General features: G+C 45.9%; 1 protein-coding gene across 3 annotated transcripts in view; it reads left to right on the top strand.

Moving 5' to 3' along the window:
- CAMKK2 (calcium/calmodulin dependent protein kinase kinase 2) overlaps nucleotides 1-12,047 on the top strand; it is a 53,683-nt gene extending 41,636 nt beyond the window's left edge. For all 3 annotated transcript variants that reach the window (XM_079942323.1, XM_079942325.1, XM_079942324.1), the window contains 2 exons: nucleotides 2,258-2,358; nucleotides 11,865-12,047. In XM_079942323.1, coding sequence (XP_079798449.1) covers nucleotides 2,258-2,358; nucleotides 11,865-11,937 — 174 coding nt within the window. In that variant the 3' untranslated portion in view covers nucleotides 11,938-12,047. The remainder of the gene's footprint in view (nucleotides 1-2,257; nucleotides 2,359-11,864) is intronic.
- The last annotated feature ends 30 nt before the right edge of the window (nucleotides 12,048-12,077 follow it).

Raw genomic sequence — 12,077 nt, 5'->3', positions numbered from 1 at the left:
TAACCACTTAAAGTGAACAATACGGTGGCATGTAGTACATTTACAATATTGTGCAACCATCACCTCTGTAGTTCTGAAACATTCTCATCATCCCAGAAGAAACCCCGTACCTGTTAGCACTCACTCTCTGTTCTCCCCTCCCCCCAGCCCCTGGCATCCATTAGTCTGTTTTCTGTCTCTATAGATTTGCCTATTCTGGACATTTCATATAAATGGAGTCATACAGTATGTGATTTTTTGTGTTTGGTTTCTTTCACTCAGCATAATGTTTTCGAGGTTCATCCACATTGTAGCCAGTCATTCCTTTCTAGGGCTGAAAAGTATTCCATTGTGTGGCTAGAGCACATTTTGCTTATCCATTCATCAGTTGATGGACATTTGGGTGTTTCCACCTTTTAGTGGTTTTTTAAACACTTTTTTTTTTTCCTTTTTAGCAGCAAACCCTTTAAAAAAAAATCCACAAGCTCAGTCAGTACATGAAACAGTTTGAAGAGGCATCATGCTCTGCTTGGAAGGAGGCCAGAGCCTTACAGGGTGTTGAGGCCACCTCCTTGAAAATTCCTTCATGAAATACAGCAGGCAAAAGCGTCACCACGAACCTTCCATGACTCCCTGACTGGTAACAGGATAAGTTCCAAACTCCTGTGGGTGCGAGAGACCAAGTCAGGGAGTGAGGGAATCAGATCTGGGTTTCAGAACGGATGGGCTGAAGGGAAGACTGGAAGGCAGAGGAGGGAAGCTGAGCAGTGGCTGAGGGACGTGATGGAGGGATATTACCTTCTCCCCAAAGATCCCCTCCTCTGGCAGGTGTTTCCCAGCCAAGCTGCGGACCCAGTCTGTCTTAGGGTGGATGGGGTGGGGGAAACCAAAGTGTTCCCACTCACGACAGTGGACATGCCAGCTCCCAGTGCCTCTCAGACTTAAAAAAAGGACTCTCGGGACCTCTGACCTCTCTTGCCCTCACACCACACCAGCCCGTGGACTGGTCACCCTCAGTGTCCTGGGATGTTTCCTCAGCTCCTTAGACTGAGACAGATGTTTCTCATCCTCAGCTAAAATGCAGCCCCCTGAGAAACTGGTACCATTTTGTATTGTTAGTGGGACTGTAAAAAACTGTGTAGCCACTGTAGAAAACAGTCTGGCAGCTCCTAAAAATGTTAAACATAGAGTTACCAAATGATCCAAGAATTCCACTCCTAGGTGTACACCCAAGAGAAACGAAAACATTTTGTGTGGAAAGTGTCCACACAAAAACTTGTACACAAATTGTTCATAGCAGCATTAGTCACAATAGCCCCGAAGTGGAAACAGTCCAAAGGATGAATGAATAAACAAAATGTGGCATATACACACAAAGGATTATTACCAGGCCATAAAAAGGAATAAAGCAATGATTCGTGCAGCAGCGTGGATGGACCTTGAAAACACGCTGAGTGAAAGAAGCCAGACCCCAAAGGCCACGTACTGAATGATCCCATTTATATGAAATGAGAATAGACAAACCCATAGAGACAGAAAGTGGATTGGTGGTTGCCAGGGGCTGGAGGGGAGGAGGAATGGGGACTGACTGCTAATGGGTACTGGGTTTCTTTTCGGGGTGATGTAAATGTTCTGAAATTAGACAGTGGTGATGTGAATATGCTAAAAACCGTTGAATAGTACACTTTAAAATGGAGACTTTTTTGCTGTGTGAATTACATTTCAGTTAAAAGTGCAGTGACTCCCATCCCCCTCCCAGGATTATACCTGGGAAGCAATAGTTGGTTACTTGTTGCGTTGGTTGTAGATGGCTTTCACCAAAAATAAAGGCCTGGCCTTGAAGATGAGACAGGTTGATGGGCCAGGAGGGCATGTCCAGTGATGGCTCAGGTGAGACAGATGGTACCAGGGGTACTGGACGGACAGTACAGGCCAGCTCTCCTGGAGCACAGTGTCCCCTGGCAGTTGAGTAGGCAAGACTAGCTTATGCCAGGCCTTGAATGTCAGACTGAGGAGTTTAGACCTTATCTTGTTGGCAGCCAGGAGCCGTGGAGATTTGAGGAGCAGGCCAGTGAGACTTGTGATGGCTGTGGCTGCTGTATCCCTGGTGGGTGTCTCTCAAAGGCCCACCATCAGCCACAAGCCCTGGGAGCTGGCAGGCAGCGGGGGTGGGCTGTGGGGAGAAAGGAAGAGGTAGATGGGACTCGTGGAGTCGCACGAGGGAGGATGCTGCCTGGAATCTCCCCCATGTGGCTGAGCCTCCTCTTCTTTCCTCCAGATCCTGGTGAAGACCATGATACGAAAACGCTCCTTCGGGAACCCGTTTGAGGGCAGCCGGCGGGAGGAGCGCTCGCTGTCAGCGCCTGGAAACCTGCTCATGTGAGTGTCCACCTGCCTTCCTCGGGGTGGGGAGCTGGAGGCTGAACGCAGGGCAGCCCTGCCCGGCCGACTCTGTGTGGGCCCAGCCCTGCAGCGGCCGTGTCCAGAAAGACTCAGACCAGCCCCACTGGGCACACTGGGGAGACCCGAGCAGCCGCTGGCTTTGGTTTTGCCCCACCCTGGACTCAGCCCGCCTCCTTTGCTGACAGCTAATCCACAGGGAAGTTTGACCTTTCTCAGGGGGACTTGCACTTTAACGAGGGTGGGGGAGTGGCTGACAATCAGAAAGGCTGTTTGACCCCAAAGCATGCATGCTTGACGGTGGGATTTTGTCCCTGCGGTGGGTGAGCAAGGCCAGTCTCGCTCATGGGACCCTGCGTCTCACGGCAGAGAGGTGTCCTGCTCCTAACTACCCTGGCAACAGCTCCGTGAAGCTGGTGTTCGGGGTCTGAGTGTCTCTGGGGTGGGGGACAGGAATTCCATGGGTCCCAAGTGTCCCTTCTCACTTCCCTTTTCCCTCCCCTCTGGCGATTCCAGCAAAAAACCAACCAGGGAGTGTGAGCCCCTGTCTGAGCCCAAGGTAACGCCTGCCTGCCTGTGCCTTAGCCTCTGCCAGGGCCTGGGGGCGGGGGCAGCTGCAGAGCACGGGGCATCCCCACCCAGGTGGACGTTCCTTCCAGCCCAGGCTGCTGTGCCCAGGCTCACCTTGGGCCTCCGGACCCAGGAAGAAAACGAGGGGCATCCAGGGGCTTGGACCCGACGGTGGGTTGTGCATGTGGGCTGAGGCTGCGGGTGCATGGCGCTCCACCCGGAATGCCTGTGAACTCACCCAGGTCTTAGACCTAGTCGGGCACCCACATGTGCTCAGTGCACGTCAATGGCATTGAAGCTGTGTCACGGCCGAGGCAGCCCCTGCTCTGGGTCAGCGATCAGAGCCTAGATCGGGCATGCTGCGCTCGGGGGCTCCCCCCTGGGGCTCTCCAGCATCCACCCTTTCTTCTCTGATGGGTTAAGACCTAGAAAATAAGTCCCCTTCCAGCCTGTTGCAAATGAGTGTGAGAGTCCCTTGCCTCTGGGGAGGATCCGGACCTTCTCACCAGTCAGCCAGCCTCTTTCAAACACATACCCAGCTCATTAGTCCCAGCGCCTCCCAGGACAGATGAGAATTTTTGTCCCCGCAAGACTGAGGTGACAAATACTTGCACCCCTGCTGCCACTTGGCCCCCACCCCATGCCTGTGGCAGGACAGCAGTCCCAGTACTCTGCGCACTGAGCCCAGCTCACCACCTCATTATCAGCTGGGAGCTCCAGGCAGCCATTTCTAAGTTTTAAAAGCAGCTTTATTGAGCTATAAATCACATACCCATTTAGAGTGTATAATTCAATAGTTTTTAATATATTCACAAAGCTGTGTGACCATCACCACAATCAGTTTTAGAACATTTCCATTAGCCCAAGAAGAAACCCTGTACCCTTAGCTCTCACCACCCACTCCCCCGTTCCCCAGCCAGCACGAATCTACTGTCGGTTTCTATAGATTTGCATATTCTGGACATTTCATATAAATGGAATCATACAGTATGTGGCCTTTGTGTCTGGCTTCTTTCACTCAGCGTAATGTTTTCAAGGTTCATCTATGATGTAGCATGTGTCAGAACTTCATTCCTTTTTTTTTTAAATTACTATTTTTTATACAGCAGGTTCTTATTAGTCATCAATTTTATACACATCAGTGCATGTCAATACCAATCGCCCAATTCAGCACACCACCATCCCCACCCACCCCGGGGTTTTCCCCCCTTGGTGTCCATATGTTTGTTCTCTACATCTGTGTCTCAACTTCTGCCCTGCAAACCGGTTCATCTGTACGATTTTTCTAGGTTCCACATACATGCATTAATATACGATATTTGTTTTTTTCTTTCTGACTTCACTCTGTATGACAGTCTCTAGATCCATCCACGTCTCAACAAATGACTCAGTTTCGTTCCTTTTTATGGCTGAGTAATATTCCATTGTATATATGTACCACATTTCTTTATCCATTCGTCTGTCGACGGGCATTTAGGTTGCTTCCATGACCTGGCTATTGTAAATAGTGCTGCAATGAACATTGGGATGCATGTGTCTTTTTGAATTATGGTTTTCTCTGGGTATATGCCCAGTAGTGGGATTGCTGGATCATATGGTAATTCTGCTTTTAGTTTTTTAAAGAACCTCCATACTGTTCTCCATAGTGGCTGTATCAATTTACATTCCCACCAGCAGTGCAAGAGGGTTCCCTTTTCTCCACACCCTCTCCAGCATTTGTCATTTGTAGATTTTCTGATGATGCCCATTCTAACTGGTGTGAGGTGACACCTCATTGTAGTTTTGATTTGCATTTCTCTAATAATGAGTGATGTTGAGCAGCTTTTCATGTGCTTCTTGGCCATCTGTATGTCTTCTTCGGAAAAATGTCTATTTAGGTCTTCTGCCCATTTTTTGATTGGGTTGTTTGTTTTTTTAATATTGAGCTGCGTGAGCTGTTTACATATTTTGGAGATTAATCCTTTGTCCATTGATTCGTTTGCAAATATTTTCTCCCATTCTGAGGGTTGTCTTTTCATCTTGTTTATGGTTTCCTTTGCTGTGCAAAAGCTTTGAAGTTTCATTAGGTCCCATTTGTTTATTTTTGTTTTTATTTCCATTAATCTAGGAGGTGGATCAAAAAAGATCTTGTTGTGATTTATGTCAAAGAGTGTTCTTCCTATGTTTTCCTCTAAGAGTTTTATAGTGTCCGGTCTTACATTTAGGTCTCGAATCCATTTTGAGTTTATTTTTGTGTATGGTGTTAGGGAGTGTTCTAATTTCATTCTTTTACATGTAGCTGTCCAGTTTTCCCAGCACCACTTATTGAAGAGACTGTCTTTTCTCCGTTGTATGTCCTTGCCTTCTTTGTCATAGTGTAGTTGACCATAGGTGCGTGGGTTTATCTCTGGGCTTTCTATCTTGTTCCAGTGATCTGTGTTTCTGTTTTTGTGCCAGTACCATATTGTCTTGATTACTGTAGCTTTGTAGTATAGTCTGAAGTCAGGGAGTTTGATTCCTCCAGCTCCATTTTCTTCCCTCAAGACTGCTATGGCTATTTGGGGTCTTTTGTGTCTCCATACAAATTTTAAGATTATTTGTTCTAGTTCCGTAAAAAATGCCATTGGTAATTTGATAGGGATTGCATTGAATCTGTAGATTGCTTTGGGTAGTACAGTCACTTTCACAGTATTGATTCTTCCAATCCAAGAACATGGTATATCTCTCCATCTGTTGGTATCATCTTTAATTTCTTTCATCAGTGTCTTATAGTTTTCTGCATACAGGTCTTTTGTTTCCCTAGGTAGGTTTATTCCTAGGTATTTTATTCTTTTTGTTGCAGTGGTAAATGGGATTGTTTCTTTAGTTTCTCTTTCAGATTTTTCATCATTAGTGTATAGGAATGCAAGAGATTTCTGTGCATTAATTTTGTATCCTGCACCTTTACCGAATTCATTGATTAGCTCTAGTAGTTTTCTGGTGGCATTTTTAGGATTCTCTATGTATGGTATCATGTCATCTGCAAACAGTGACAGTTTTACTTCTTCTTTTCCCATTTGTATTCCTTTTATTTCTTTTTCTTCTCTGATTGCCATGGCTAGGACTTCCAAAACTATGTTGAATAATAGTGGTGAGAGTGGACATCCTTGTCTTGTTCCTGATCTTAGAGGAAAGGCTTTCAGTTTTTCAACACTGAGAATGATGTTTGCCCTGGGTTTGTTGTATATGGCCTTTATTATGTTGAGGTAGGTTCCTTCTATGCCCACTTTCTGGAGAGTTTTTTATCATAAATGGGTGTTGAATTTTGTCAAAAGCTTTTTCTGCATCTATTGAGATGATCATATGGTTTTTATTCTTCAATTTGTTAATATGGTGTATCACATTGATTGATTTGCGTATATTGAAGAATCCTTGCATCCCTGGGATAAATCCCACTTGATCATGGTGTATGATCCTTTTAATGTGTTGTTGGATTCTGTTTGCTAGTATTTTGTTGAGGATTTTTGCATCTATATTCATCAGTGATATTGGTCTGTAATTTTCTTCTTTTGTAGTACCTTTGTCTGGTTTTGTTATCAGGGTGATGGTGGCCTCATAGAATGAGTTTGGGAGTGTTCCTTCCTCTGCAGTTTTTTGGAAGAGTTTGACAAGGATGGATGTTAGCTCTTCTCTAAATGTTTGATAGAATTCACCTGTGAAGCCATCTGGTCCTGGACTTTTGTTTGTTGGAAGATTTTAAATCACAGTTTCAATTTTATTACCTGTGAAGGTCTGTTCATATTTTCTGTTTCTTCCTGGTTCAGTCTTGGAAGCTTATCCCTTTCTGAGAATTTGTCCGTTTCTTCCAGGTTGTCCATTTTATTGGCATAGAGTTGCTTGTAGTAGTCTCTTAGGATGCTTTGTATTTCTGTGGTGTCTGTTGTAACTTCTCCTTTTTCATTTCTAATTTTATTGATTTGAGTCCTCTCCTTCTTTTTCTTGATGAGTCTGGCTAATGGTTTATCAGTTTTGTTTATCTTTTCAAAGAACCAGCTTTTAGTTTTATTGATCTTTGCTATTGTTTTCTTTGTTTCTATTTCATTTATTTCTGCTCTGATCTTTATGATTTCTTTCCTTCTGCTAACTTTGGATTTTGTTTGTTTTTCTTTCTCTAGTTCCTTTAGGTGTAAGGTTAGATTTTTTTATTTGAGATATTTCTTGTTTCTTGAGGTAGGCTTGTATAGCTATAAACTTCCCTCTTAGAACTGCTTTTGCTGCATCCCATAGGTTTTGGATTGTCGTGTTTTCATTGTCATTTGTCTCTAGGTATTTTTTGATTTCCTCTTTGATTTCTTCAGTGATCTCTTGGTTATTTAGTAACGTATTGTTTAGCCTCCATGTGTTTGTGTTTTTTACGTTTTTTTCCCTGTAATTCATTTCTAATCTCATAGCGTTGTGGTCAGAAAAGATGCTTGATATGATTTCAGTTTTCTTAAATTTACTGAGGCTTGATTTGTGACCCAAGATGTGATCTACCCTGGAGAATGTTCCGTGTGCACTTGAGAAGAAAGTGTAATCTGCTGTTTTTTGATGGAATGTCCTATAAATATCAATTAAGTCTATCTGGTCTGTTGTGTCATTTAATGCTTGTCCTTCCTTATTTATTTTCTGTTTGGATGATCTGTACATTGGTGTAAGTGAGGTGTTAATGTCCCCCACTATAACTGTGTTACTGTCGATTTCCTCTTTTATAGCTGTTAGCAGTTGCCTTATGTATTGAGGTGCTCCTATGTTGGGTGCATATATAATTGTTATATCTTCTTCTTGGATTGATCCCTTGATCATTATGTAGTGTCCTTCCTTGTCTCTTGTAACACTCTTTATTTTAAAGTCTATTTTATCTGATATGAGGATTGCTACTCCAGCTTTCTTTTGATTTCCATTTGCATGGAATATCTTTTTCCATCCCCTCACTTTCAGTCTGTATGTGTCCCTAGGTCTGAAGTGGACCTCTTGTAGACAGCATATATATGGGTCTTGTTTTTGTATCCATTCAGGAGGCCTGTGTCTTTTGGTTGGAGCATTTAATCCATTCACGTTTAAGGTAGTTATTGATATGTATGTTCCTTTTTTTTTTAATATAAATTTATTTATTTATGGCTGTGTTGGGTCTTCACTGCTGAGCGCAGGCCTTCTCTAGTTGTGGCACGTGGGCTCAGTAGTTGTGGCTTGCGGGCTCCAGAGCTCAGGCTCAGCAGTTGTGGTGCATGGGCTGAGTTGCTCCACGGCATGTGGGATCCTCCCGGGCCAGGGATCGAACCCGTGTCCCCTGCATTGGCAGGCACACTCTTAACCACTGCATCACCAGGGAAACCCCAATATGTATGTTCTTATTACCATTTTCTTAATTGTTTTGGGTTTGTTTTTGTAGGTCCTTTTCTTGTCTTGTGTTTCCCACTTAGAGAAGTTCCTTTAGCATTTGTTGTAGAGCTGGTTTGGTGGTGCTGAATTCTCTTAGCTTTTGCTTGTCTGTAAAGCTTTTGATGTCTCCATCAAATGTGAATGAGATCCTTGCTGGGCAGAGTAATCTTGGTTGTAGGTTCTTCCCTTTCATCACTTTAAGTATATCATCCCACTCCCTTCTGGCTTTTAGAGTTTCTGCTGAGAAATCAGCTCTTAACCTTATGGGAGTTCCCTTGTATGTTATTTGTCTTTTTTCCCTTGCTGCTATCAATAATTTTTCTTTGTCTTTAATTTTTGCCAATTTGATTACTAAGTGTCCTGGCGTGTTTCTCCTTGGGTTTATCCTGTATGGGACTCTCTGTGCTTCCTGGACTTGGGTGGCTATTTCCTTTCCCATGTTAGGGAAGTTTTCGACTATAATCTCTTCAAATATTTTCTCGAGTCCTTTCTCTCTTTCTTCTCCTTCTGGGACCCCTATAATGCGAATGTTGTTGCATTTAATGCTGTCCCAGAGGTCTCTTAGGCTGTCTTCATTTCTTTTCATTCTTTTTTCTTTATTCTGTTCCGCAGCAGTGAATTCCAGCATTCTGTCTTCCAGGTCACTTATCTGTTCTTTTGCCTCAGTTATTCTGCTATTGATTCCTTCTAGTGTAGTTTTCATTTCGGTTATTGTATTGTTCATCTCTGTTTGTTTGTTCTTTAATTCTTCTAGGTCTTTGTTAAACATTTCTTGCATCTTCTCGATCTTTGCCTCCATTCTTTTTCCGAGGTCCTGGATCATCTTCACTATCATTATTCTGAATTCTTTTTCTGGAAGGTTGCCTATCTCCACTTCATTTAGTTGTTTTTCTGGGGTTGTATCTTGTTCCTTCATCTGGTACATAGCTCTCTGCCTTTTCATCTTGTCTATCTTTCTGTGAATGTGGTTTTTGTTCCACAGGCTGCAGGATTGTAGTTCTTCTTGCTTCTGCTGTCTGCCCTCTGGTGGATGAGGCTATCTAAGAGGCTTATGTAAGTTTCCTAGTGGGAGGGACTGGTGGTGGGTAGAGCTGACAGTTGCTCTGGTGGGCAGAGCTCAGTAAAACTTTAATCTAATTGACTGTTGATGGGTGGGGCTGGGTTCCCTCCCTGTTGGTTGTTTTGCCTGAGGCGACCCAACACTGGAGCCTACCTGGGCTCTTTGGTGGGGCTAATGACAGACTCTGGGAGGGCTCACGCCAAGGATTACTTCTCAGAACTTCTGCTGCCAGTGTCCTTGTCCCCACGGTGAGCCACAGCCACCCCCACCCCCCGCCTCTGCAGGAGACCCTCCAACGCTAGCAGGTAGGTCTGGTTGAGTCTCCCCTGGTTCCCGATGCGCACACTACTTTGTCTGTGCCCTCCAAGAGTGGAGTCTCTGTTTCCCCCAGTCCTGTCGAAGTCCTGCAATCAATTCCCACTAGGCTTCAAAGTCTGATTCTCTAGGAATTCCTCCTCCCGTTGCCGGACCCCCAGGTTGGGAAGCCTGACGTGGGGCTCAGAACCTTCACTCCAGTGGGTGGACTTCTGTGGTATAAATGTTCTCCAGTCTGTGAGTCACCCACCCAGCAGTTAAAGGATTTGATTTTATGTGATTGTGCCCCTCCTGCCGTCTCCTTGTGGCTTCTCCTTTGTCTTTGGGTGTGGGGTATCTTTTTTGGTGAGTTCCAGTGTTCTCCTGTCGATGATTGTCCAGCAGCTTGTTGTGATTCTGGTGTTCTCGAAAGAGGGAGTGAGAGCACGTCCTTCTACTCCTCCATCTTGGTTCCTCTCCCAACTTCATTCCTTTTTATGGCTGAATCATATTCCATTGTATGGATATACCCACATTTTATTTCTCCATTCATCCGGTGATGGACATTGTTTCCATTTTGGAGGCTATCACACATGAATAATGCTGCTGTGAACATTCTTGTAGAAGCAGCAGCTGTTTCCGTTTGTGAGGAGTAGGCTTCTGAGATGAAATTTATTGGCCACCGTAGGAGTCAGGTGCTTATATGATAATATAGGAAGACCATTTGGGGATCATTTATGCTTAAAAAAGGAGCAGGGAAAGAGGCAGGTAGCCATCAGAGCCAGTCATCAACAGCCTGCGAAGGCCGCCTCTGTCCCTGCCAAATTGTTCCCAGCCATCTCTGCAGCAGATGATGGGGTGACCCCGCCTATGCTTTGAGCCTCACAGGGTGACAGGGTGAAGCCTAATGGGCTGGCCTTTGCTGGGCCCTTCTCTTCTCAACCTCAGTTTTAGAGTTTGCCTCCCTTTTCCTGCAAGTCTGTTGTTTATTTCACCTTTTATTTTTAATGAGATCAAAGTTGCAAGACACCAAAGACTGATATTGGCCCAGAGGACTTTACTGCCTCTTTATTCCCTCACCTCAGTCCCAGCAGCACCTGGGGATTACCTGCCCTTGCCCTCAGCCCACCGATGGGATGTTTTGGTTGTCCCAATGGTCCAGCACTCTGGAGCTCTTAGGGCTCAGTCAGTCGTTAGAGGCCTTGGGCCCATGGCCCACTAGCTGTCTGCAGGGAGACCAGCTGGTGTGAGCAGGCAGCTGTAGGGCCTCATTGGTTATCCAGTTACAACTCTCCTCCCAGGAGACTTGACACCCTATTCTTTGGCAGAAACGTAAAAGCCAGTGAGTGTGAGTTTTAAACAAAGAGGAGTTTCTTCCTAGGAATGTACAGACATCACGCGTGCCCTTCCCTCGTGCAAGGGCAGTTGCCCTTTGGGCCTAGGGCTCACAATAGACATTAGTCCTGCATAGCAAGCCCAACGGCTCCCCTTAGGAGGGGCATTGTTTGCTTGATGATGGCAAAGGGTTTGGGCCTCTCCTTAGGGACTTTCCCTCACGTTTCCCATCGCACTGCCCATGTCTGTCACCCCAGGCAGCTCTAGCTGGGGACACCAGGACACTTCTTCCCACCAACTTGGTCTCCTGCTCTGATCACACATTGCCGAGTTGAGGGCCCTTCTCTTCGTCGGAGGTGTCCCCTGGGCCTGTGTGCGGAGGGCAGTTCTGTTGACGACCGTTTCCTGAAGGCTGACTATGTGCCAGGCCAAGTCAGGCGTGCTGCTCGTTGCCCCCAGGAAACGCACCTGGGGGCTGAAGACGAGCGTCACGGTTCCTGCCCTGCAAGAGCTTAGAGCCTAAAGCCCTTGGTGAACAGGCCCCAGTGTGGAGCCCACACGTGACTTGTGACATGTGCCATGATTTTAGGTGTTAGGCCCCTAGATTAACAGCTATTTTTATAGTTCCTTGCTATTTTTTGCACATGATGCTGGTTTTCCATTTACAGAGGGGATACAAAGTCTCCTTTGAAACTTTAATGTGAGCAAGAAAAACGGGGGGGAGAATCTAAAAGAAGTTAAGTAAATAATGTCCGTCCCAGGTGGTGCGGCGCCGCGGGAAACCTTGGTTCAGGGCCGTGCCAGCATTGCGCTGGGTCTTAACACGGGTTTTCTGTTTGGTGAGCAGGAAGCAAGGCAGCGAAGACAGCCTCCGGGGCCCCGACCCGCCTCCCGTGGGGGAGGAGGAAGCGCTCTTGTGAAAGGCGGCCCAGGGGTGGAGAGTCGGGGGGCCCTGGCCCCCGGCTCCGGCAAGCGGACGCATCCTCCGTGGCCGGACGAGGTGATGGAGTAGCTGCCGGACCTCGACCTCGCATGCACGTCTCACCTCCGCGGGCCGCGC

Source organism: Stenella coeruleoalba, assembly GCF_951394435.1.
Source record: "Stenella coeruleoalba genome assembly, chromosome: 14".
Lineage (NCBI taxonomy): Eukaryota > Metazoa > Chordata > Mammalia > Artiodactyla > Delphinidae > Stenella > Stenella coeruleoalba.
This window is presented reverse-complemented; position numbering and strand designations above follow the sequence as displayed.